The sequence below is a fragment of the Lynx canadensis genome, chromosome B3 (assembly GCF_007474595.2).
Source record: "Lynx canadensis isolate LIC74 chromosome B3, mLynCan4.pri.v2, whole genome shotgun sequence".
NCBI classification, from domain to species: domain Eukaryota; kingdom Metazoa; phylum Chordata; class Mammalia; order Carnivora; family Felidae; genus Lynx; species Lynx canadensis.
The window spans coordinates 36,966,334-36,993,436 of record NC_044308.2 but is presented as its reverse complement, the minus strand read 5'-3'; the positions used below and the strand labels follow the sequence as shown (position 1 = coordinate 36,993,436).

The window sequence follows — 27,103 nt, the reverse complement described above, 5'->3', positions numbered from 1 at the left end:
CATTTAGAATGTGATATTCAAAGGACCAATTGCTTTTTATAGCTTGTTTATGGAAATCCTAAAGTACTGTACAGACTGTGATGAAATACAGTTTAAGGAGGATGGCTCTTGGGCACCTATGAGATCCAAAAAGGAAGTACAGGAAGTTTCTGCCTCTTACAATGGAGTTGATGGTGAGTGCTGGTTTTCCAGAAGGGTGGGGCAGTCTCCCTGTTATTGTGTAGCCTTGATTTTTACTATTAAAATGCATATATTTCTGGGGGTGCCTGGCTGGCTCAGTGGGTAGAGCATGCGACTCTTGATTTTGTTGTTGTGAGCTTGAACCTCGTGTTGGATGTAGAGATTACTGGAAAAAAAATAAGTTTTTTTAAAAAAGTACACATTTCCGAAAAACTCAGCAGTTTATGGGTCGCTCAATAACTCTATTAAATTATTGATTAAATGTTCAGAAGTAGTAAAACTCCTTTTAAATTCACTTTGCTAGCTTTAAAGTTTTTCTGGTGTGAGATTTCAAAGTAACAAACAAATAAGTCATTTGTAAGGTCATACTTTTGAAATGGTATCATTTAAAATTTTTAAGAGGTTTGGTAAAGATTAGTGAATGTTTCTTTTCCATTTATGTTATTTTTCTGGTTTTTAGTATGTTTTTGCTGGAAGGATGCTATGACATTTAAAAAGTGTTACCATACATTTCCTAAGTATCCTAGGTACATATGTAATATATGGTCTTTACCCTCAAACTGCTTTTATGTTGAAATAGACATACATTTTGATTGTTTGCCCTAATTCAGAATTGTTTTTTTGTTTTTTTTTTTTTGCTTTTAAAAAAAGGGGGGTGGGCTCCTGGGTGGCTCAGTTGATTGAGCATGGACTTCAGCTCAAGATCAGGTCATGATCTTCAGGTCATGATCTCATGGTTTGTGGGTTCGGGCCCTGCACCCAGCTCTGTGCTGACAGCTCGGAGCCTAGAGCCTGCTTCGAGTTCTGTGTCTGCCTCTCTCTCTGCCCCTCCCCCTCCTGTACTCTGTGTGTGTGTGTGTGTGTGTGTGTGTGTGTGTGTGTGTGTGTGTCAAAAAATAATAAAAAAAATTAAAAACAAAAAACTTTTAACAACCAATAATCAATAGTAGTTTTAAGCTTAGGGGAACAGAGCCACTGTTGGTTTTCTACTCTCTGCCCCTAACAATATTGTAAGTCTAAACTGTAACTGATAAACTAACCCATAGACATACTGAGGAAAAAAGAGACGTGTCGTCATGGGTCTTTTTTACCTTGTGTTTTATTCATTCCTACACAGGATGCTTGAGCTCCACATTGGAGCATCAGGTGGCTTCTCACCACCCGTCCTCAAATAAAAATAAGAAAGTGGAGGTGATTGATTTAACCATAGACAGTTCATCTGATGAAGAGGAGGAAGAGCCTTCTGCCAAGAGGACCTGTCCTTCCCTGTCTCCCACATCACCACTAAATAATAAAGGGTAAGTAACTGAGACCTTAACAAGTCATTGGGAAAGTTAATTTTGCAAATATAGTTAAAAAAAATTCTGCCAGTAGGGGCTCCTGGGTGGCTTAGTTGGTCGAGTGTCCAACTTCGGCTCAGGTTATGATCTCACAGTTTGTGGGTTCGAGCCTCACATCAGGCTTGCTGCTGTCAGCTCAGAGCCTGCTTCAGATCTTCTGTTCCCCTCTCTCTCTGTCCCTCCCTGCTCACACTCGCTCACTCTCTTTCTCTCTCTCCAAAATAAACATTAAAAAATAATAATGAAATAAAAGATCAGCCAAATGAAATGATTATGCATGATTGTGAAACTTAGTAATCAAAGAATAGGTTGGAGTTTCCCCAGGTGTGTGATATATTTGAGGGGCTGGGACAATGCATTAAAGGAGTCCCTTGGACGCAGTATTTATCATACCAGAAGATGATTCTCGAACATTGGTTCTTAAACTTTGGTGTCTGGCAGAATCACCCAGAGCGCTCATTAAAACACACATTGCTCCCCTATTCCCACACATCTGATTCAGGAGTTGGGACTGAGAAAACTCACATCTCTCATCCGTTCTTAGGTGATCTTAATGCTGCTCGTAGGATTTAGAACATTTACACAATGTGTGCTTTAAGATTAATCCTAGGTTGAATATTTCAAGTAGAAAGCAGAGGAGGACCAGAGGAATGCATTAAAGCTGCCTCAGAGTGTGTAAGGTGGGCAGTGAAGGAAGCCAGAGACTAAAGTTGCAGTGCCAATGCTTTCTGTTTTGCAGACTCATTTCCCATAGTTCCCATTAGTCCCCTATCAGTACCTTGGTTATGCTTCAGTTCTCTTTAGCAAATACTGTTATCTGCTTTATGTAAAACACCCTGTGCCTAACCTGGGTGATAATAAAATGGGTAAGCACGGTCCTAACTTTAAAGAGTTTCACATTTTGTAGAGGATGGTAAGACAAGGAGCTGTGCTCTTTAAATGGACTGCCTCATGAGACACGTCGGAGATTCTCAACAAGAAGACTTCATGTTTTGCTGAGGCACAGTTGTAGCACCCCAAAGAGAAGTCTAGAAATAGGCGTGCCCCCTTTTAGGTATATATCGGGAGAATGATGTGGCCTGTTGTAACTGAGTAGGAGCTAGTCAAATAATCTCCTTCCAGCGAACAGTAGTGCCTGAAGAAGGAATGTTAAGTGAGAGAAGGCATTGTTGCAAAATTTCAGGGTTCCAGAGGGAAAGTTAACACCAGACCAAGGGCAGGCATTCCCATGCATGGAGTCAAATCATTGTCAGGTTTGATACTGTTGGATGAGATAAAAGATCTTCTATTTGGTAATAGTTGTAGTTACTTGAAAGGTAGAAGTTGCAGCAGTAAAAAGAGCATAATTATGATAAAGGTAACTTGCCTGTTAGAAACTATTTCAGGAATCTTCATAATACAATCAAACCTGTTACACAGGTTAGTATTTTCACTCCAGAGTAGCTTATCAGCACACGTCAGACAGAAATAAAGACATTAATAGCAGTATCATTATTCTATGTAAAAAATAAAACACGAATATCTAAACACTAATTCCACTTTAAATCCTACCTTATGAAGATTTACGTCTGATGAAAGCCTACCCGGATGCCTGTTACCCAACAAACCTGACCTTGTTTTTACGCCAACTTATTTTATAAATCTGAGTGGGAGGGGAAAAAATGTGAAATTGCCAGAAGACGGTATAGTTAGAACAAATATCTGTAGAATCTTGATCCCAAGATATTGTATATTTAATATCAAATCTTACTATGACCAAGTACATATTACCATATTATTTCTTTAAATACCATAATTGTAACATTAAAAGGTATTTCATAAATCTCTGGGTTTATACCTAATGGATTAAATGCACCATTATATATGTAAGTTGCTTCTACTCTGTAGAATATTTATAGTAGTCACATATATACGTAAACTGTGCAATAATTTTGCTCTCTGACTATACATTTTTCCTTAAAGGAAACTTTTTGGAGTGTTTAGAAATCTGGTATTTCAATTCTTTGGACATTTGCTTTGCTGTTTTTCCAAAACTAGTTGTGTTTATTATGTTTGGAAAATTACATTAGGTGCATTAACTGCTTCCTGAGCTTACCAGTGACCAATTAAACCCAGATAAAGTATTTACCAATGCCAGACCTTTCTCTGTTTTCGGATAAAAACAAGCAACCTGCAAGTTTATGGCATTTTTAGAAGAATAATGCCATATTCAGCATTCGTGGCCATTTTACAATAATGACTAGCCAATAAATAAAAACCTCAACCCTAGGCATATTGTATTTGTTATTGTGCAGTGTAAAGGTGGAAATGCATCTTCAGAATAATATCACAAAATTGAAAGAAAAGGAGCCAGCCAGGAATTAGAGGCAAACATCAGTAAATGTAAAACATTTTGCTGTCTTCAGCCAGTGAGTGTTTAGTATTCATCCAGAAATTTCCTTTGCTGTTTGGTATACCAAGATATTTTCAAAGGCTAGCATTTCAACTGCTTTCTTCTGTCTTATAATCCCTTAGGCATTGTCAGAGGAGACAGCTAATGGAAAATGGTACTTTTTATAGATGTAAGAGGTTTAATTAAGTTTCCATTAGACAAAACATTTTTTATGAGGCAGAAGAGAGTATATTTTATGTTTCATATCCCATTCATGAAAATGTGGCGGATGGTCATAACTAGAACTCTATTCCTGGAAATCCAACCTTGGCATCTTTTGAAATATTCTGAACTTGCATTGCACCATCGAAATTGAATCTCCACACCCAAGTACTTTATATGAAGTTTTAAAAGCAAAAAAATAGCCTCTTTATACCTTCTTTGTTCTTTATTTTCTATGACTTATATGCCTGTTAGCCTCTTGGATGATTGGGATAGCACATGACCCTCATGTTTGCACTCAGAACTATTAGAATTCTTTTTCTTTTTAAGATCATTTCAGTTCTTTCTTGTCTTTTTCATCTTTTCCCCTCCATTTTGCTTTTTTAATTAATTTTTTGTAAGGAAAAAAAGATTTAATTTCTCAGCTACTTAAACATTTCACTTTTTTCTTCCAGAATCCCTTTTTTTTTGTCCCGTTCTCCCCCCCCCCCCCCCCCCCGCCATTATACTATTCTCTCTTTAAAACCTATCCACCACCTGTTCACTTTGGAGCACATCTTCTTGTCTTGCTGCCTCCGTTCGTTCAGCAGGCTTTGTATGCAAACAGTGCCGACAAGTGTGCGGGGCATTGGGAATACCAGGATAAACAGTACCGTGTTTCTGTTCTCGTAAAGATTACAAGTGTGGGGGCCAGCTGTTAGCGCCACTGCTCAGATTGCTGCCATTTCCCAGGCTTGTCTGTGTGTGTTTTCTTTGTGGGGACATACCTATACTTTTGACTAGACAGCATTCCAATGCTTATTTTTAAAAGGTTTCCAAATTTTGGCTGCTATAGATATCTTTCACTCATATCTCGCTGAAGTGGCTCAGCCATGCCTTCCCCCTGCATTCCAAAAGTGTAGATGAGACAGCATGTGGCTTATGAATGTTGGATATATCATTTACCCATCCATTTCTCCCTATAGCCCCTGCAAAGTGCTACTCTATATACAGATTATTTCCGAATAATTATGATAGTTTAAATTATGTATTGCTTTGCTTGTCTTTTTATTTTCAGCACAAAAGCTAGGACTCATTTTGCAAGATGTGGTCCCCTTGTTAGAATTAAAAGTTCAACTGACTCATGAAAATTATGCGAACCTTTCCTTCTAGCATATTAAGTCTTCCACATCAAGCATCTCCAGTGTCCCGCACCCCAAGCCTCCCTGCTGTAGACACAAGCTACATTAATACATCCCTCATCCAGGACTACAGGCATCCTTTCCACATGACACCCATGCCTTATGACCTACAAGGTGAGTCACTGGTTCTTCTGTATTGTCACATAGCATTATGAATGCCTTTGATCTACATAGACTTCCTCCGGGTGAGTCTAGGGAAGAATGGAAAGATTGAAAAAACAGGGGCTTGGGCCTGGTGAACTGAGAGAAATTAACACGGTGGTCGTAAATAAATACAGACCCAGTTCCTTGTTTGTACCTTCATTAGTAGCCAATGTTTTACTACCAGCGGTGAGACTAGTACAAGGATCTCAAGGTTTTGTGACCTTCAGTGATCTACAAGTTGTTTTTGGATGACTTTCAATATGTTGCTTTGCAATTTGATATTTATGAAAACTATTTTTTTTTTCCTGAATCCAGTTAATAATGCAACTGGCATTGTGGGTAACTGTGTTGTATTATGTTTTAAATAATGCTGAATTAAGACATTGGGAAGTTTTAATTTTTGTTCCAGCAAACCTGACTCTTCTTTTTAAAAGTAGTTTGAAATGTCAGTATACTCGCTGCACAATGTATTTGGGGTTGATAATAATCACTCACATTATCAAAAAATTATTAGTTCTGTGTCTTTGTAATTTAAGAATTTGTACATCTAAGAACATTTTTCTTTTTTATCCCAAAAAGCTGTGTGTGCTTACTGTAGAGAATTTAATACAAAAATATAAAGTGAAAGATTCCCTCCATCCCCTCCCCTACGGAAAAATCCGGGGCCACTGGCAAAGATTCTTGGAAGCTGAAATAGTTGAGTAGATTCTTAATGATTGTTATGAAAACCCTGTTTGAGCTCTGTCCAGTAGAACTTTCTGCGAGGAGGGAAATGTAATTTACAGTGGCCACTAGCCACATCTGGTTATGGAGCGTTTGAAACATGGCGGTTGTGACTGAAGAACTCAGTTTTTCATTTGACTTAATCTTAGTGAATTTGGGTACCCACATCATGTGGTTAGTGGCTACTCTGAGACAAGGCAGCCCTATTTCTCCCTGAGGCTACTGCCAGATGTCCACATCAGGAACCACAGGGACTGTACATTTTGCAGATCCTCGTGTTATAACCTGTTCCAGTGTAGACAGTGGATGGATCCTCAGAGGATTTGTGTCGTCATATTTTTATCTACATCTGCTTGTTATCCGTTCCCCCAAGCTTAGATATCAGAATGAGGCCTTTTATTCACATGGGTTTCTTGTTCTCCATATCATACATTGAGCGATGCGGATGAGAGTGGGAATTAGAAGGAGCAGCTTGCATGGACTCCATGGCAGCCAAGGACCAGACAGTCCTTCTGTGACACAGCACCCCAGCAGTCACACCCCTCCCATCTCCCCCCGCCCTCATGCCACTGGAGGATCTCTGAGTTGGAATCTGGTACAGATAGTGGCGAGTGAACAAATTTGAGAAAGAAAAAGAAAATCTGTGCTACAGCTTGCTTAACTTCCTTCTACGTATTCCTTCTACGTAAAACTTTCTCACCCACAAAATGAGGCCAGACATAATGACATACCTCACAGGTGCTTGTGAGGAGTACATTAGAGTAGTTTGAAATGTTAGTTAAGAGAAGTCAAGAAAAATTGGTGAAAAGTACTCTGTCCGTGTAAGGGATCATGTTCGATCCAGCAGGGTGGCAGTGTCCCAAATCCCACAAATGGAGTTGCAAGGAGGGCAAATATGGCTAAAGCTTGAACTTCAGCCTTGGTAATCTAGAGAGGGGAGAGACCAACAGTGGGCTTCCGCTCTTCTTTTTAAATTCTAAATGAATTTAGAATTAGCATTTAAGATTTGTATTGGTTTCTAGAGTATTGGGGCATTAGGGAGGGTTTTTTGTTTTGTTTTATTTTTCAAAACTAAAATAATTTTTTTTCTCACAGGATTAGATTTCTTTCCTTTCTTATCAGGAGACAATCAGGTATGTTATATGAAACATATTGCTGTTGTCTTAATTGAACATTAAAGTATTTGTAAGTATATTATGTAGCTGTGAGAGAAGATAAATTTCTTAGAAAATTCAGAGTAGTCCTCATTATTGTTAAGGTTTTAAGCATTTAAATAAAAATCCCCTTGTTTCAGCTGTGCCTGAGTATATAGTCAGAATAGTATCTGTTTGTTGGTTTCCAGTACTCTTTTATATAAAAAAGAAACAGGGCAGTAAGTCAGTTGATATATCCTTGGCCAGATATCTCCATTAGAGAAAGAGGGTGGACTGTCTTCTTTCCTGCTGCTAATGAGCATATGCCTCTTTGGAAATAGAGTTTTGAGAATTGTTCGCATTACAAATTAAAACAATACACAGCACAAGTTTTACTTTGGTTCTCCTCCCCCCCCCCACCCCCAGTTTCAAATACAAAAATGTTCTCAAGATCAAGAACGTGATCATTACATACGGCCATTTGACTGTGAAATGTTGCAGTAGATATTTCAGGCATACCAGATATGCAGTATGTATTAAGTTGAGGACTTTGTTCTGCTGAGAAGGTCTATGAATTTAGAATTGATGAGTGTTTTGTCTTCTGTCTTCCCTCCCCAGCATTATAACACCTCCCTCCTTGCTGCCGCCGCAGCAGCGGTTTCCGATGATCAAGACCTCTTACACTCGTCTCGGTTTTTTCCGTATACCTCCTCACAGATGTTTCTCGATCAGTTAAGTGCAGGAGGCAGTACTTCTCTGCCAACCACCAATGGAAGCAGTAGTGGCAGTAACAGCAGCCTCGTGTCCTCCAACAGCCTGCGGGAGAGCCACAGCCACACCGTTGCCAACAGGAGCAGCGCGGACACGGCGTCCATCTTCGGCATCATCCCAGACATCATCTCGTTGGACTGATTCCCTCGCCCCTGCTGCTCCCACCCCTACCCCAGATTAAATGAACTTGGCAGAAAGAAGAGAACTTTGTGCTATGTTTTACCTTATTCTGTTTAGAAAAGTACACAAGCGTGTTTTTTTTTCCTTTTTTTAGGGAAAAAATTAAAAGAAATGTACAGAGAACAAAACTATATTTTCAGTTTTACTTTTGTATATAAATCTAAGACTGCCTGTCTGATAAAACACTTGTAAAAAACAAAAAAAAAGGAAAGAAAAGAAAAAAAGAAAAAAAAGTACCCACAAACCACCTTCAGTTCATTTTTTTCTGGATTCTGAAGATTTTTTTTTTTTTATCATTTGTCCTATGGTTTTGGTTTTATTTTACTTCAATGGCATTATTTTATTTGCAATAACAGAAAAGGAATTGCATGTATGAAGTTTTAAATTGTGGGCTTTTCTTTGTTGTGGGGAGGGGGCTGGGGGGAGATCGTTTTAATTTCCATTTTCTAAAAAGGACAGACTTGGATTCTGTTTGTGCGTGTGCATATTTTATTCAGCCTTAAATTATAAATCTCATCTGTCCCACTGCATTCCCTGTGTATTTTCAGGACATAGCTCGTGGGTGTGTGTGTTCAGTGTGTGTGTCTGTGTATATTTTTCTGTCGTTACTGTTCCTTCTCCTCCCGAGTTTTCTGCATTCAGTTGATAAATCAGTTGCCTGCTTCTCTCAAAGTGCTTTGAAGGTCTTGAACTCCCGTATGAGCATCTTTATTGCTGTCCCAGTTGCATGTTCCCCATCACATATTCTCTCTTATTTGCTAGATACCCCCTGAGAATATGTTCTAGAGATTTGGAGTAAAGCTGTCTGGATAAAGGAGGAGGCTTGGCAGACCTGTGAATAATACACTTTAGTCTAGTTCTTTCTTCTAAATTTGGATTGCCAGTATTATGTATTTAAACCAAGTCTGTGAACACCTGCCTTTTTGGCCACGGGGTAACAAGTTTTCACGAAGATCTTCATGCCAAAGTAGGAAGTAAAAATAGCTTCAAAAGCCCTGTTGGGTGTCTTGTGCAGCTGACAGAGGTAAGGTTACATCGCTTCGAAAAAGAAAGCAAGACAGTCGATTACCCTAAAAGTAAATTCTCTTTGGAAAATACAGTGCACCACACACGTCCGTCTAGAAATCCACTATCTGATAAACAGTTAAAATGCAAAATAGGCTTGATTCTTAGTCAATTTACTCCCTGGTTCTGAGTGAACTTCTTTTCTTAGCCTTGCTGTCTTGTTTGTTTTATTTTTTCTTCACCTTTTAAAGACACGCATGACATAGGAAAGTCAATATTGTTTCCTTTTTTCTTTTTTCTTTCTCTCTCTTTTTTTTAGAATTCATGGATCAATCTAATCTTATTAATAATGGAACATGTAAATATAGTGAGAACTGTTTTTCAGGAGATGAGTGTGGGTTGGAGGGAAGGAAGGTGGTTCTACTTGTGTTCCAGAATCCTCGTCAGAGAAGGTATCTTGTCCTTCGGGGAGCACCTGAAGGTGTGGAGGGGTTTAGCCAGTTTAACAGAAAAGATGGAGGAAGGAGCGTAACGCTTACCAGTTTCCCAGCCTGTATTTTTATATCACGACTGTTTATGTTCTCAGAGTTGGTGAAGGACCACCTTTGTGTATAAAAGTGTCGCTTCAACCTTGCAATGGTAACAAAATGACCTGCTTTATCTGGGTAGAATTCAAGATGGCTGTATCTTCAGTTGTATGATAAAAACGGTTCACATGACTGTGTGGCATCTAAAAATAATACCTGTTTTTACAGCATCTCTCTGCCACTAAATTGTTGACTTGAATTTTGAAAAACAAGTTGGTGTTGATATGTATATGTGTGTGTGTATATATGTATTTATAGACAAGTGTGTGTGAGTGCCACGTGAGTTAATAGTCTTCCCCTACGCATGTGTATCCACACACACATGGCTGAGTTATAGTCACTAAACAATTTGCAATAAAAACAAAAGATTCATTGTCAGTGAAAACAGGAATTAGTGTTTTAATAAATCTGCTCTTATGGTGAGTAAACTCTTTAAGAACGCTCGTTGCCATATTAACTTAGGCTAAGATTGAAGAGTACCATAATTTGTGTCTAAATTCAGACTGAGATAGAAATCACTCAAGTTGTGGGGTGTTGCTTCTTATTTCACACTGTAATAGGAAACATCATTTCTATTAATTCAGATACCTAAAATGAATAGTTTTCTGTATCCTCTTTTCTTTGTTTTTCTGTCGTTGTTAGTGGTCTCAAAATTCTGATCAATAACTTTGTGTGTAGTGCTGAATCCCAAACTCTGAATGATCCAGTTGAAAACCCATCCCTGTCCTTCCTTCAGCTGAGGTTTGGGGATGGTGAGTTTCCCTCAGTGTCCTGCATTATACCAGACTAAAGGAAGAACAGGTAATAAATAGGGAGAAAGAAATGTCTGTCTAGTGGCTTTGGTCATGTCTCCACAGGAGAGACGAACCATTCGATTGTCTTTCGATTTTAGTTCATTCCACTCTAAGGAGTTTGTTTCTTTCAGTTGTTGGCTTGCCAGAGTGTCGCAGTAGCAGTAGCTATCCCTCTGTTGGTCTCTTGGTCAACACTGGTCCATCAGACTGTTTTGATTGGTAGTCGTTATTGGTAGAGTCATGCCCTGCACCGTTATCTTCTAAGTTTAAAAAAAAAAAAAAAAAGTGCACAGGCATTTCATCGGTTTTTTCCTTAACCCACCCTCACCCCACGCCAACACTGACATGCTGTCTGTGGACGAAGAGCGATTCCCAGAATCTTTAGGCAAGCTGCCACCATCCCCTTGCCGTGGGCTTTCCCAGTAGGTGCACATATGTTTCTGTTTCTGTACAGTACTCTGTATTTTTTGATAAAATAGCTATTTGACTTAGCAGGGTTGAAGTGGCTTTTAATTATCTTGTGGGCATTATTGGACACGTCTTTTTAAAAACAATCTGACCTTAATCGTGCCACACTTGGTTGACTAATTTATTTTGAGCATTAAAGTTTTTCTTCTGTTAATTTAGACATTATCACAATTCTGTATCGTTACTGACTTAGGAAAGATTGCACTTAAGCTTCTGTTAAATGTGATTTCTTGGCAGATTTTCCTTTGAGTCAAATGTCTGAAACAATGAACATATATCCCAATTTTAAACTAACTAATTGTGGAAAGAACATTTTTAAACAATTCCAAGTTTAAATCCATAAGACACTTCAAGATCTTCAGAACTTTAAAGCACATTTAAAATTATTTTAGTAAGAATTTTGTTTTATCAATACATGTTGAATTCTGTTTTTTAGTTAAAAAAAAAAACACAAAGCTTAGATTTCAGAAAGAGGGAGGGAGAATAGCTGGTGGTCCCAGAGTGTGCTGCTGTTAATTGTTTAATTAACAAAGGGGAAATGTATATAAACAGATATAAAAGTTACCATAAATTCCATGAACTTAAATCTGTGATTCATTGCCTTAAAACTTTCTCTCTTAGAATTTCCATACCGCATGCCAAACCAGTAAAATGGCTTTTAAAAATGTATAGTAGACCAATGTCAGTTTGTATAAAAGTACCAAGTGAAAATATTTATTACATGCATTGGAAAAAAATTGTTTACCTATTGAATGTTACCTGTTTATGTAGAGCTCTTTAGATGTAATAAAAGAAAAGCCTTCAGTTAATTTGTCTTCTGTAAAATATACTGTGGGTATGCAAGGGACCATCCCCGTAAGAAAACTGATAATGCTTGGTGTTTCAGAGCACCATTCATCCAGAGATTTCAAAGCATGGCAGTTAATTCCCTTGCAACATGCTTTGAGGTAAGTAATGCATATACAGCCATCATTCCCCCTTTCTTACTGAAATATGGCAAGCTTTGTACTGAAACCACAGCATCTGTTTAGTTTTAAATCTATTTGATAATCTGCAGTTTGAGTGCTAAGAGAGGTGTGGCCTGTTTTTGTAAACAACGCTAGGTGCCAGGTAAACCAACTGGGATTTCAGGAATGAACAAGAAACGGCCTTGGGGTAGTAAGAGAAGGCCTTTCCTGGGGTAGAGGTTTCAGTGAGAACGAGTCATAGGGTTTTGGAGTCCTAGCCACTGAACACCCAGAATTAGGAACATGGAGTCGGTGCAGATGAGCCCAGGCTCTAACGACCAAGCCACTCAGGGGCTTTGGGCAAGCGATACTTCCTGGTAGGAAAATGAGATTGATAAAACTTTGCTTTAAAACTATCCTGGGACCATTCAGTGACAAACATTTAAAAAGCTTGGAGGGGAAGTACCCTTGTTTATTATTTTAGCCCAGAACTTCCTTTCCTGTCCTATCTAACTCCTAGGTATCTGCTGTATCATCCGTGGTATTCCAGATTGGCTGTGCAGGGCTTGCTTCCTCATGTCCATGACGAGTCAAAAAGAGATGTGGGGCCAGGACCCCTAAGCCTTGGCTGAAAGTGAAATGTAGCAGTTCTCAATGGGGTACCGCAGAGAAGCCTTCAGGTAACGAAATTTAAGCACTAGCATACACACAACACCCCCTCCCCCCAACTTGCTTTGGCCTCTAAAAGGGCCCTGGGAACAGCCCTAGCAATTTTGTATATTTATTTATGTGTGGTTTTTTTTTTTTAATGTTTATTTACTTTTGAGAGAGAGAAAGGCAGAGTGTGTGTCGGGGAGGGGCAGAGAGAGGTGGGGGGAGACACAGAATCCAAAACAGGCTCCAGGCTCTGAGCTGTCAGCACAGCCTGATGCGGGGCTGGAACTGGTGAACTGCGAGATGGCCACCAGAGCCACCCAGGCGCCCCTCTCTTCATGTATTCTTAAAAGAAGGCCATCGAATTGTATAAGCCTCAGGCCCCACAAATCCTGGATGTGCCCCTGCACCATGTGAACCTGGGCTCCCCAGCCAGATGGTCACAAGTTCACCTACTTGGTGTTGGGGCCATTTACTGCCTGCCCCCAAGAGTGCTCGGAAAATGACCTTGGTTAGGTCTGAAGCCACAGCATCGGGAGATGGTTGCAGTAACACGGGGACCGATCTGTCCCTTGCAGTTTCCCTTGTGCCTAGCCTTTAGATTTGTGTTTTGTGTAACCTCCCAAAAGACACACCTCCCTCTGAATTTAGTTTTCTTTTGCTTTGGCCACTAAGGTGCCATTAAAAAGCCACAAGCCCACAGAGCCCAATTTTGATACATATAAGGATGAAAATCCCTGTACTTAGAGCTCTGCCCTGCCCCGGCTTAAACATGCTAGTGTGTGACTCCAGCCCTTTTTAGGGCTGTGCTGACACTGCCAGCGGATCCACACATTTGTTGAGCACACGGGCAGCACCAGCCTGGCACCTCCTGGGTACATGAGTCACTTAAAAATCTCCAGCTGGAAGAGGTCCCAGCAGGGCTCTCGCTGTGTCCCAGCCATGGCCGGTTGCTCCCCTCATTACTTGCCATTAGTCTTGGGGGGAAATGGCTTGAAGCCATGATCAATTTGGCCCACTTGAGCCGACCCCTCCTAGTGCCGTGACCCTCTCCGATAACAGTAGAGCTCGAAATTCAGTCGGGAGCTCCTCTCAAGCTCTGCGGGGTCCTGATGAATGCAACGTGTCACATCTGACCTCCTGTGGTGTGGGCTGTAAAGCCAGATCACTCTTCCTGCTGTTTAGCCGATGCCGCCCTGTTTTAACACGACGGTTTTCACTCTGTGGTCTGTGTTTATGAATGAATATCCCGAACTGTGTCACTATGTGCTGAGCTGGGAATAAGAATTTGTAAGCGGCCCCGTGGTGCCACAAGAAATGTTAACCATGATCTTTTGTTCATTTGTTTTAGCTCTTTGCTTGATGCTGGTTCTCAGCTAGCACTGGCTTTGCCTTGGAAACGTGGAAGATGGTTCCAGCACCCAAATACAGAATAGTGTCTTTTGGTAGATTGTCCTTTTTAGGAGACCCACCCGCATGGTAACTCAGGACCGCACAGTGCTCTGCGATTGGCAATGGCGGTTTCAGGCCACTATTTCAGACCATCCTCAGGGGGCTCTGTGAGGTAAGAAGTAGGAATCTAACTTTAGGAATCCAGCTGAGGCTTTGAGGGGGTGAAATGACTTACCCAGAGTCCAGAGTCACATAGCTTGGCAAATGGCAGAGTCGGAAGTGGAACCCAGGCCCAACTCCAAACCTTGGGCTCTTTCAATGCTATAAAGGGCTGGACTAATGGTAGTTATTAAAATCAGTATAAATCTTTTTATTAAAGGCCTGCTGATGCCACGGCTGAGATCCTTTTGTCTCAGAGCCAAGCTACCCTCTGGTACCGTCGGGTCATGTCACCCCGCTGCCATGTTCACCATTTCCCCAGAGGGAACGGAACACTTTTCCTTTCAGAAGCTCCTCAGTCTGCATCTCCAGGGCCAGGGGGAGGCTCCCTCACATCCTCTTCGCTCAGTAGTCCTGCACAGGGATGGTGATCTTGTCGATAAATTCATCATACTTCACTTTGCCATTTGGTTCAATCTCTGCTTCCCTGAAAAGATCGTCCACTGCAAAAAATCACATTAATTTTTCAGGTTGGCCACAGTGTTACATGATAGGACATCGAGTCAATTACTGGGGGGCTGAGGCTCCCCAGAGGTCTTCCCTTGTGTCCAACGGACCGTTCCTGTAGACTAAGAAATATACTAGTGAACAGAACAGGACAACCCATCCCCTGTCCCTGAAGGCCACTGATTCAATTTTGAGCTAATCAGGCTTTCTGCAGGGGCCAGGATAGAGGGTAAGGAGGTGTACTAAGTGAGGATTAAGCCACTGAAGCCACTTTGTGCTTGTTTTTCTCTTCATCTTTTTTTTTTTTTAATTTTTTTTAACGTTTTTTATTTATTTTTGGGACAGAGAGAGACAGAGCATGAACGGGGGAGGGGCAGAGAGAGAGGGAGACACAGAATCGGAAACAGACTCCAGGCTCCGAGCCATCAGCCCAGAGCCTGACGCGGGGCTCGAACTCATGGACCGTGAGATCGTGACCTGGCTGAAGTCGGACGCTTAACCGACTGCGCCACCCAGGCGCCCCTCTCTTCATCTTTTTTTAAGAAAAATATCTGACCCCTGTGCTTGTATTTCCAGAAACGTTTGATGTGGATTTTACCTCCTATAGCCCACGCTCTCAGCCTCCCAGCAGAACAGACAGCCTCAGCAGCCCCATCCTGGGCCACCCTGTCCCTGGCTTTGGCCTGCCAGCTCTCCCTTCCAAATTGGCATGCCCCACCCTAAGAAGGGACTTGGTGACAAGTGGTGTCGGCCACCATCACCTCTCTTTTAAGACGTGTGTGTTTAGGGATGGGGGTAGTATGAGAGAAAATAAATTCAACTGTGTCTAAAGCTCATAGTATACAAAACTGTCATTGTTCTCTGACATTGCTAAAAAAAAAATCATTTACTTGTTTCTTCTGGTTCTGGATTCCTCAGACAAAATACTAGCTTGTCCCAGATGTTGGCAAGAAAGGCCATTTCGGCTTACGTTTCTCCACACTGGCCTCATGGGGCCAGCCTACCTTTGGCTCTTTGGGCCATCCTCATCCTCTTGCAAAAACCGTTTCACTGCCCTGTGTCAACTTCCCTGGCACTAGATGTCCCCGACACATAATTCTGGGCAGTTGGGAAATAGCCCGTGATTCTCTGCTCAACCGTCCATCCTCCCCTAAAATGTAATTACTCTGCTGTGTGCCTAAGCTGATGGTAATTCTGAGTATGTTTAGAATGTTGCGGAGACTGTAATTTATCTTGTTTCCTGAAGAAGCTTCTACCCATCAGCCATTTGGTTCAGACCTTCCCAGTGGACAGGCCCAACACCAGCTTGCGACATCAAGCACTGCAGCCTTCTCCTGTCCAGAGAGGGGGCCGCGCTTCACGGCCAAGTGCTGATGATGCCTTCTGGGTAGAGCGGTGGGTCCCTCTGACCCCATAAAGAACCAGGGTGCTGAAATTCTAAGCCTGTCCCAGGCCTTCGAATGGAGGCCTCCCTGGCAGCCTTCTCCAGCTGTTTGGAGGATGCTTCTTAATAAAATTGAAGGTTTTCTTTCAGTCATCCAGGGTAAAAGATTCCTACTTCTAGTATCATCTTTCCTCTCTCCCACAACGAGAGGAAGGGAAATCGGGCTTCCCGCTTGTCTGGAACACATTACCAGTTTGTTTGAAATGTCACTTCACTGGTTAAACAAACAAGATGCGTGTGAGTTTGGGGGCCATGGTGTTGCTTTAGACCGAGATCATTAACCGTAAGAATTAAGGTCCCAGCCGGCCCCCTCTGCCAACACGCCGCCTGGAACATAAAAGGCCGAGCGGTGTCCTCAGAGCCTGAGAGCGAAGGAGAGCCCATGTTTTTCCCCGGTTCACATTAACACAGCTACAGTGAAAGATGGGATCGTGATAGCTGGCAGCCTGAAAAAGCGGGGGAAAGCTGAATCTGCCGTCTGTAGCGCTATTTTTAAATGTGCTGTGCCTTAGTGACTGCGGATAAAATCTTAAGTAGACTGCTTTACAGAATGTTAGCTCTTGGGAGGATCTGAGGGACTGTCTATTGTAACATTGTTTCCCAAAGGGAAAACCGAGGAGAGTGAGAGAGGTTAAGAAACTCATCTGAGGTCCCGCAAATGGGGGGGGGGGGGGGTACCAGGAGTCCAATCTAATTCAAACCACAACCTTGCAACCCCTCCGCTGGTCCCTTATGATTTAACCAAAGGCTAAAAGGTCCACGGTTACTGAAGCCTTTTCCTCCGGCCTGCTTGTGTCCTAGCCCAGCCCTCCCGGCCCCACCACAGGCAGGCCCAGCGGCCTAACTGGAAATGCCAGCCTCTGGTGGCCAGCCTGGGATGGCTGGTGTGGCAGGGCCCAGGGGCTAGGCTGGAAGATTGCCAGCGGATGGCCCAGCATTGGGGTCATCCCATAGAGCGTCCAAAGGGCTTTCCCAGAAGACCCTGGCCCCTTGTCCTGCTCTGAGGTAGGAAGGCACACTGAGCTGCTAGAAGGTGCCAGGTGAAGGCCACCATGGACGCTCCTTATGGATGAGCTCTTAATGCTGGCTGAGTCGTGAGGAGAGGGAGCAGAGTAGCATCTCAGTTTGGAAGCTCTTGGCATTAGCGACAACTTCAGAAGACAGCCCTGGCAAGGGGAAAGAGGCTCGGGGGACGTGCGTGTGTCCAACTGACCTGCATTCAACAACTAGCTGTTACCCGCCAGTCACTCGTGTCACCATTTAGCAGTGTAAGGGGGCCACTAATGCCCCCAGGACTGTCGTGAGCGCTAAATGAAGGCCCATAGTAAGGCCCAAGTAGATCGGGCTGGGTTTCCCCGGGTCTTCCCTTCACCCTGGCAGACTTCCTCTGTCACTCTTGGGCCCCCTCGTTCTTCCCCTGGGCTCCAGAGTTCACTGAGCAGCCGTCTGGGGCATGCATCAAATGCGGTGTGTGCACAGACCTGCCGGCGTGGTGTCCTTCCCCCAACTCCCTAATCCTCCCCTGCTGTTAGGAAGGAGGGACCCAGGCCTTTACCTTCCTTGTGCGTGAGCTTCTCCCCCAGTGTCATGAGTTTTGACCGCAGCTCGGACGCCATGATGTAGCCTTTCTTCTCCTTGTCTGCCATCAACATGGCCAAGAGGATTTCTTTCTTTGGGTCCTCTTGTTTTATTTGCGTGTGCATAATGGTCAGGAACGTGGAGAAATCCAGCTCCCCGTTTCTGTCTGGGAAACCCACAAACACAGCAGACTGAGCAGGGAGGGAAGAGCTAACTGGCCCCCTGCCCAAGTCTTTATGGCCAGTTCAAGGGCCACCTACTTCAGGGAGTGCCGTGATGGTGCTGGTGTTATAGCGAGGATGCGGCTGAGATCCCACCATGGATCTGCCTCATTCAATCCTCCCAGTAATCCTCAGTGACCATGGCTACCATTGCCCATTTTGCCCACTAAGGAGACAGAGGCCCCAGAGCGTGGGGTCATCTCACAGAGCAGTGGCAGGACCAGGATGGAGCACACTTCCTCTGCCCCTCTTCCGGGTGCTTCTCTCCTGCCCTGAACTGGAGGGAGGTACCCCACGCGTCCATGCTTGCAGCCACTGCAGTACATCCGCAAGGACGCACAGGTGACCCACCTGGAACCTCAGGCCCCAGTCCCACCCGCTCACCTGCCTTTCTCCTCACTGCAGCCTCCGGCCTAGGCTCCCCAGCCCAGGCCCCTCCTCCAGGCACGCCTGGGCCCCTCAGCCCAGGCCCTGGCCGGCTACAAGTGCAGGAAGTCAGAACTTCCCCTCACCACAAGTTCCTGTTTGGAGGAGACAGAAGCCAAAGGAAACCACCACCCCTTCAGAGCTGGAAACAGGGGATCTCAGTCACGAAGCACCCCATCACCAGGCTCCAGATCTTCAGAGGCCTGCCTCCAGGATGGGCTCCTAGCGCTGCCACAGGTATGCTCTGCTGGGACCCCAGGGTAACCCTAGCAGGTGGTGCGAACCCATCTGCAAGATGAGCAATGAGGTGCAGACACCGAGGCCTTTGGGCTCCAGGTCAAGTGCTCTTTCCCGTCTACCTCCTTCCTCTGGGCCAGTCTTTCCTTCCTGTGTGTCCAGCTACCAGTGCTACATCCATCCTGGCCTCTGACACCTCTCTTTTTGGGTTTTCTTATTTTTATTTCTTTAAAAAACAAATTAAAAAAAATTTTTTTTAATGTTTATTTTTGAGAGAGAGAGAGAGAGAGAGCATGTGTGGGACAGAGGCAAAGAGAGAGGGAGATACAGAATCTGAAGCAGGATCCAGGCTCTGAGCTGTCAGCACAGAGCCCAACATGGGGCTTGAACTCACGAACTGTGAGATCAGGACCTGAGCTGAAGTCGGACGCTTAACCGACTGAGCCACCCAGGCGCCCCTAAAAAATAAATTTTTTAAATTTAATTAGAGAGAGCATGCGCAAGTGGGGGAGAGGGGCAGAGGGAGAAAGAGAGAGAATCTTAAGCAGACTCCACACTCAGTGAAGAGCCTGATGGCAGGCTCAGTCCCACGACCCTGGGATCATGACCCAAGACAAAATCGAGAGTCAGATGCTCAACTGACTGAGCCACCCAGGTGCCCTTCCCCCCAAAAATAAATTAAAAAAAAAATAAAACTTGTTTCTAGTTATCAAAGTCCTATATGTTCCCACTGTTGAACAAACAAGAAACAACAATAAAGGGTATAGAAATCATCCCTAATCCCATCTCCAGAGAGAACAATTTGGTAGCATCTTGGGTGGGTTTCCTTCTACCCTTTTTCTCGGAGTGTTGCATCATTTTTAGGAGGTCAGTCTTCGGAAGAAGAATCAGGTCCCAACCCTGATTCCACCATTGGCTTAAGAACTTGGGCAAGTTACCTAATGGTTCTGACCCTTGGTTTTTACCTATGAAACAGGATGATGCCTACTTCACAGTTGTTCGAGCTAAGCACGTGACAAGTACTCAGCGAAGGGAGACACGGGGGATCGCTGTTAGCCCTATCTGTACGGCAGGTTTGTGATGACCTAGTTGGAACGTCTAGATCCCGTGGTCCTCTGTGCAAAATGGGGTGGGGGTGGGGGGGGGGTCACTGGTTGCTATGAGGATTCAAGGAAGCCTGAGGGATACACTGTACCCCTGGCCAGATGTCTCCACAGCTAGCGCTGGTGAGTTCTGACTCCCACCTGCCCCTCCACCGGCTGAGCTGTTCACACCCCCACCTTCTGGGCCACCCCCTGCTGGGCCCCTCCCCAGGACCAGAGCTGCGGGACTCAGGGCCCACCCACCAGCCCAGATAGTGTATTCCCCTCCGGCAAGCGCCCACTCACCGATCCTGTGAGTCTGCAGGTGCCGCTGCACCTCTCCAGGTGTCGGGCTGGCCCCCAGGCACCTCATCACCACCATGAGGTCAGTGGCTTTTATCTTCCCCCACTGCTGCTTGTCATACAGGGAGAAGCATTCCTTGTACTCTGTGCACAGCCCAGAAGAGAGAGTCAGCCGCACATACTTGCTCTCCACCCCCATGCCCTCTCTGTCCTCCCTTTCCCTTCCCTCCCCCTTCCTTTTGCTGACTCCCTCTCTTCCTCCCCTCTTAGAGTTGCCAGATACAGCAAATGAAAATACAGGGCTGCCATATCCTATTGACTAGAAGCAAGTTACGGTTTCCACCGACACTCAGGGGTAGGGGATCATACTGGAACATGATTACTAGGAGATGGGGATCCTGAGGGCCGCACTAACATCTATCCAACACACCACATGTTGCAAAGAATCTAGGGTGACCATGTACATCCTGCTAGACATGCACCAGGGGCTTTCTGCTTTCAGTGCGTCATGTGTTGTCTGTGCTATTCTGTGACAATATTTGTCGTAGCATTGCTTGTTATAGTAGAAGATTGGAAACAACCTAACTATATATCAATGGAAGATTGGCTAAATATATTACATTATAGTCATAGCATGGACTATTTTGCAGCTGTTTAAAAAAAAATGAAGCAGAATCATATACACAAATCAAAACAATCTCCAAGAACAGAGCTAAGTAAGACTAAGGCAAAGGACATAATAGTCCATCTAATATGCTGCCATTTGTGTTAAAATAAATAACGGGGGAAAGGGAGAGAAATACCACTTAATGATAGAAATAATTGGAAAAATTGCCTGAAGGAAAATGGAAGACTGAGGAATAGAAATGGGAGAGAAACTTTACACTGGATATATTTTTTACTTATTTTTTAACTATGTGTATCCTGCCTATTCAAAAATAGAGTAATAAGAATTTTTTAAGGAAAAAAAATTACAGGGCTGCCAAGTTAAACTGAACTTCAGATAAACAGTGAATACGTTTTTAGTATAAGTATATCCCACATTTTGCATGGGATATACTTATACTAAAAGGTTTTTGCTGTTTATCTGAAATCCAGATTTAACTGGGTGTCCGGTATTTTATCTGGCAACCCTATCACCCTCCTTCTCCTGACTTCCCTTCTGTCTCCTCCCTCGCTCTCCCTTCCTGCCTCTCCCTCTTCCCTTCTCTTTTCTCTTCTCTTTTCTCCCCCTCCCTAACTGAATAAAACCAGAGGAAAGCAATCCTACCCTCCAGGGCCAGCCCATGGAGACCAGGAATCTACAGCAGGGCGACCAGGCTCCAGGGCACCTTGGCAAAGACAGCTTATGTGGGAAACCAGGGAAATAATGCCTCCGGGTTACTGAGAGGAGCAGAAATCCCTTCTGGGAAGGCCTGGCAGAGAATGGCTCTCCTATGTGGCAACAGTTATTGTCACAACTGTGGGCACTGCTGTGCCCACTCTCCAGCCCGCCGCCTCCAGGCTGCCGAACCCTCAAGCTGTCCTCTGACACAAGCCCTGGTCCTGTTCTCAAAGACTTCAAGGGGTGCTGCTGGGACGTTGTCCCAGGCTCTGACTAAATCTGGCTTGCTGCTGTCCTCAACCCTTCCTCCCTGGGGGAGACACAATGGCTGCCAGAGCTGAGGCTTCTCTAGACCCAGTCTCAAGGCCCAGGGGAGCCCAGCTCTCAGCCCTGAGGGCACAGTGAGGCCAGCAGGGAGCTGGGGAAGATCCTGGGCCCCACCACTGAGATTCCCATTCAGGCTGGGTGGGGCTGCCATCAGAATTGGTCAAAAGCTGCCCGGGGGGCTCTCCAATCCCTGAGGCCCACAGGGTGGTGCACCCCCCATCGGGGCCTCTCAGCATCCAGCTCCTCTGTTCCTCATACCACCTGGCTGGTGCCTCAGAGGCTGGGCCCTAGGCTCCCTACCTGAATAATAATAACAAAAAAATGGCGGCTTACAGTACTGAGCACTTCACCTGGGCCCGGTTCATCCTGCAATGACCCTGTGATGCACCAACGTGGTATCTCTACCCTTCCCATTGTGTAGAGGGGGCCACTGAAGGCTGGGCGGCTGAGGGCCTGGCTCCTGAAGTTCAGCTCCACCCTCGAGGCCACTCCGGATCCCAGATTCCCAGGCGGAGGCCACCAGAGGGCAGAAGGGGATGAGGGGAGAGGGACGGAAGGTCCCCAGTTCAGCCCCTTCAGTTCCCCGATTAAGGCCTCTCCTTGCAGCCTAGGATTTCAGCAGAGCTGCTAATAAAAGGCAGCCTCCCCTGTGGGGTTTAGAGACAATTAGTAGCCTTTGTGCCTGCGGAGAGGTTGAAGGGGAAGGCCTAGCCCTTTCAGAACTTTCCAGAGCCTGGGCTCGGAGAGGGCCAGAACACATATGTGACCAGGGAGCAGAAACTGAAGTGTCCCAGGGAAGCAGCACCAGAGCCTGGCCTAAGATCCCGCCTTTGGTTCCTGCAAAACCTAACTCCCTCCAAGAGGGCCCAGTGCCATCACCTTATATGGAGGGATAGAGCGGGGGCTGCTCTGCACGTAGGCCTTAAAACTCCCACAGCGCCCTTCCTGGGGACCTCTCACGGCCACCCCACCTTGTCTTCTGTCAGTTTGCCCTCTGAGACCTCATCCTATGACAGCTTTTCAGACCAGTGCTGCAAGGCAGTCATCACAGGTCATGGGGCCTGGAATCAGACAGATTCTACAGATGGGCAAACTTTCTCTCCCACTTGGATCAGTAACTGGGACGGTGCCCCTGACATCAGCAGGGCTAGGGGCAAATGGAGTCCCATCGCCTAACAGACTGTTTCATAAAATACGTTCTTTCTTCCCACCTTGACAAATATACCATCGAAAGATCTGGAAGGCCAGATCTGAACTGGATCTCCCGTGCTGGAACAAAACAGCAAGGCTGTTACATTTATTTCCCAATAAATGTAATGTCGCTAAATCTGATAAGTGAGCTACTGTTACACTATTTCTCACCCTTGGACAGATTACATTCATGAAACTGAACCCTCTTTCAAATCTTCAGCACTACTGATTGCAATAGGGCTATTTTAAAACATTTGCTGTATAGATGCAGGGATTGGAACAGTGTTTGATGCTACATTACTCAGTAATGGCTCATTTCAACAACCAGCTCAGAGTACTCCTAAAATTATACCACCTGGCTCATGCTAGTTAGAGCAAGTCTGGGTGACACCGGCCCGAGGCAGGCCCAGGGTCGTGTGTACGACGGCCTCCTCTCTGTCCCTTGCTCACAGCAGCCTGGTGAGTCAGCGTCATCCTCCCTACTTCACAGATGAGAACACTGAGGCTCAGGGGTGACTGGACCCCAGGTCACTGCCTCCAAAACCCCTGGCCTTTCCACTCCAGCGGGCCACATCTGCCCAATCTCTCATTTATTAAGCATTAGTGGCCACTTTCTCGGTGTCGGGTACTGGGATGCAAAGGGAGGATTTCCTTCTTCCCTTCTGGGAGCTCCACAGGTCACTGAGCCTCGGAACCAGGCGTGGGTTGGTGGAGGGGGGTTCACAAGACTGACAGCTGGACTCCAGCCTTGAGTCAACATTCAGTCTGCCCTTCAGACTTGGGCAAGAGAGGTCCCTGCTCTGGCCCTCCTCTTGGGGTGAGCATGTCGAGCGATCTAAGACCAGGTGCTCTCCTGGAGCCTGCAACCCACCCACCCACTCTAGACCAAGCTCCGGGGACCTAGAACTCTGGAATCCCTGCCCAAGGAACCCTAAGCACACCTCCGGCTCCTGCAGTTGCTAGCTGGGCTCTGCTGCCCACCCCCTGGCTCAGGTCCGGGCCCCTGAGTTCTATGTAAGCCAGATCTCCCCTCCTGGCCTTGTGGACACACCACGCTGTGCTGTGCTGTGACAACACTGAGGTCGGCTGGGTGGCAGGCGGGCTAGGGGACTTGGGGAGTAAATGCTCCAAAACTAGGCTGGCTGTCAGGGCACAGGTGACCTCAGAGGCCACCTTAGCCGATCCCCGTTTCACAGACGGGGAGACTGAGGCCCAGAGAGCAGAAGTGCCTGCCCAAGAGTGCAGACCAGGGCTCTTTTGCCTCTCAGCAACTTTTGTTTGACTCTCAGCCATAAGCAGTTAATGACCGCACTCTCCACCTCCTATCCCTCCTCGCAAATCTAGCTATCAGATCCCCGGAGAAAAACCTCCAGGGCGCCCGCTCCTATCTCCCTAACTTGTAAGTTACACCGACAAATGTCATAGCAACACTTCCACCTCTGAGCCCTACCCCCACCTTCTCGGCTGTGGTGTCCCCGGCAGCAGGCGGCCCCTTGCCTGTGGGTGGGCCCCGCTCTCCCACCAGCCGCTTTCCTTCCCACCGATAAAAAAAACAAAACAAAACAAAACAAGAAAAACGGGCAGAGCAAATTGCCTAATGAGACCCATATTTTGCTGTGAGTTGCTAATTAAAGAGCAAAGCCAACCTACCATTAATTTGGTCCTGGGAAAGAAACTTGGCCTGTAGCAGAGAGAGGAGAACAGTCAGGGAGGGGACTCCAGGAAAGCGCCTCCCGCCCCCCAGTGCGGGGGGGGGGGGGGCAGCCTAGCTGGAAGCCACAGCCCCCTACTCACCATCGAGGGGCCTCAGGCTGTCGCCTGTGGGCTCCCGGCTCCCACAACCTCCTGTTCTGTCCCTCTCCTCGCGGCTCCAAGTCGAAAGTCCGCCAAGCTGGGTGGAGGCCCCAGTAATAAATCCGCGGCTGCCATGGAGACCAGGCCCAGTGCCCGGGTCAGATTCCAGCTTCCCCGAGCACAGCTGATGCCCCGCCACCGCCCGGCCAAGGCGACAGGTTTCACTTCTTCACTTCGAGAAAATGAGGCTGCGGAAAGGGCTCCCCCAGGACTCGTCCTGCATCAGGACGCTGATGCTCTGTAGCAAACGGACACGCGCCCTGGTTCCTTCCTGGGAGCCCTCCGTGGACACCGGGAAAGTGTCGGTGAGTACACAGAAGGGGGTCCCTGCCTGGGGAGGGAGTGGGGGGGGTGGTCTTTTCTCTCCCCTGGGACTAAGCTGGGGGCTGACAATTCCTGCTTGGTGCCTGGCACTTTGCACCCCGTCTTACTTAAGGCCCATCACACACCATCCTGGAGGCAGCAGGGAGCCCTACCATGGTGGTGCAGCCGGGCAGTGGACACCCTGCTGCCCAGGCCTCGTGGTACAGAGTGAGGAAGGGACACGGGCTTCCTGCTCTTGGGTTGGATTCAAATCCTTCCCTTGGGTTCATTTGCTGAGTGACCCCGGAGCATCATCTCACTGCTCTGTGCCTCAGTTTCTGCACCGGGCATCATCACAGGACTGTTGAGAGGATAAATGACTAGTGCACAATCGGTTGGTTCCCTTCCCTCCTTCTGGGGACCCTGAACACAGGGGTGGGGTGATGCCTGCACTGGGGTCTCAGAGCCCACAGCGAGCTACCCAGGGGGTTCAGGGGGAGGCCTCTTAGGTGACTTTCCCCAGTCAGGAAGGCTGCTCTTCATTTCCCTCCTCTGCCACCTAGAACTCCCACCCCTCTGGCAGAAGCTGCTGACATTCCTGCGTCCTCTCACTGGTTTGTGCTGCACTCCCCCCACCCCCGGAAGGGGAGTGTTCCCCTAGGGTCCTCCGCAGCTGCTGGCTCCCTGTCTGTGGGGCTCCAACTCCAGGGTGGCACCCGCTTTGTTAGGTTTGGCATGGGTGGCCCCACAGGCTGTGCTCTGCACAAGGGCCCCCAGCTCAGGGGATGAGTGGGGCCTGGTGAGGGGCTGCACGTGCCTGGAGGAAGGCAGGGGGCTCTTGCTAATGTATACAAGGCACGTGGACAGGGGGCCTGCCCTTGGTCCAGCCTCCTTCCCTCCTCGCCTGACCACCTCCACCTGGAAGGTTCGCTTCCCCCAGATGGAGTCACTTCTTCACACCTGTTTCTAGGCCCAGAGAATTTCGGCTGGAGGATTTGACTACTCTCTGTTGGGGCTGAGAAGTGGAAAGGCAGGCAGGAGGCAGGAGAGGAGAGGGCCCCTGCTAATAGCCTTGTGGGGAGAAGAGGTGGGGCAAAGTCAGGTGGGGCCTTGGAGGCCAGGGGTGGGGGCACAGAGCTGAGGCTGGTGGGGAGGCCTGCAGGGGCGAGGCCAAAGCACTCGCTCGGAATCACCCTGTGTTTGGGAAGGCGCTCATGCGGGAGACAAGACATTTTCCATCCATGAAGCTGTATACTCACCATGAAAAATAGAAACCCCGTCCAATACCAACTGAGGGCTGAGACTTTGTTCACCAGAAGGGCCCCATCACCAGAGGTTCTGATTCAGCAGACAGAAGGGGCCAGTTTGTATTTTCCTCTGCCATCCTCGTGTGCCAGTCAGGGACACACTTCAAGAACCACTGGCCTACAGGTAGCTAGAGGGAGTGAAGCCAGGTTGTAATTAAGAAGGATTTCTGGGGCGTCTGGGTGGTTCAGCTGGTTAAGCATCTGACTCTTGATATCAGCTCAGGTTGTGACCTCACAATTCATGAGATCAAGCCCTGCATAGGGCTGTACTGACAGTGCAGAGCCTGCTTGGGATTCTCTCTCTCCCTCTCCCTCTGCCCCTCTCCTGCTCTCTCTCTCTCAAAATAAATAAATAAAAACTTAAAAGAAAAAAGAAGTATTTCTAGGGAAACATTTCCAGGAAACTACCCAAAGAGATCTCTGTCAAGAGAGAAACCAAATTTCCAAGACTCTAATAATTTGCTGTGATTTCTTTTCCATTCTAAACATTCACTTTCGTACCTAATTTTTTATTCACTTTTTCTTGCTTTTTGTTTTTAATCAAGGGCTCCCCAAGTTGTATAAGCTTCAGCCCCCACACAACCAGGCCCGTGCCTGCTCACGAGACCTCCAGCAAAGCTGTGCCGTGGAGAACAGGCCAGAGGCAGGGCTGGACGGAGCGGTGTCCTCGAGGCGAGGAAGGAATCAAATGTGGTTGCTGGGTAAGTGGAGGCAGGGCCTGTGATGGTGTGAGCATCTCCTGTCCGGC

The 27,103-nt window shown here is 46.2% G+C and overlaps 2 protein-coding genes and 2 long non-coding RNA genes across 7 annotated transcripts in view; 3 read left to right on the top strand and 1 right to left on the bottom strand.

The window, feature by feature from the left end:
* The window catches only part of PIAS1 (protein inhibitor of activated STAT 1), a 157,236-nt gene extending 148,747 nt beyond the window's left edge, over positions 1-8,489 (top strand). For 2 of the 4 annotated variants that reach the window (XM_030317837.1, XM_030317838.1), the window contains exons 10-14: positions 43-173; positions 1,298-1,478; positions 5,266-5,408; positions 7,257-7,294; positions 7,913-8,489. In XM_030317837.1, coding sequence (XP_030173697.1) covers positions 43-173; positions 1,298-1,478; positions 5,266-5,408; positions 7,257-7,294; positions 7,913-8,206 — 787 coding nt within the window. In that variant the 3' untranslated portion in view covers positions 8,207-8,489. The remainder of the gene's footprint in view (positions 1-42; positions 174-1,297; positions 1,479-5,265; positions 5,409-7,256; positions 7,295-7,912) is intronic. The other 2 variants (XM_030317839.1, XM_032593613.1) reach the window with 1 other exon arrangement.
* Positions 8,490-8,519: 30 nt separating this feature from the next.
* On the top strand, positions 8,520-14,620 carry LOC115515757. Its single transcript, XR_003969397.1, has 2 exons — positions 8,520-12,726; positions 14,052-14,620. It is a non-coding gene; the product is annotated as an uncharacterized LOC115515757 (long non-coding RNA).
* CALML4 (calmodulin like 4) lies at positions 14,438-24,820 on the bottom strand. Its single transcript, XM_030317854.3, is given in 5 exon segments — positions 14,438-14,754; positions 17,758-17,946; positions 20,053-20,193; positions 24,542-24,572; positions 24,686-24,820. Coding segments are annotated over 5 exon segments (594 nt in total). The 3' UTR covers positions 14,438-14,656.
* On the top strand, positions 18,386-20,113 carry LOC115515756. Its single transcript, XR_003969396.1, has 3 exons — positions 18,386-18,664; positions 19,641-19,737; positions 19,870-20,113. It is a non-coding gene; the product is annotated as an uncharacterized LOC115515756 (long non-coding RNA).
* Positions 24,821-27,103: the final 2,283 nt, after the last annotated feature.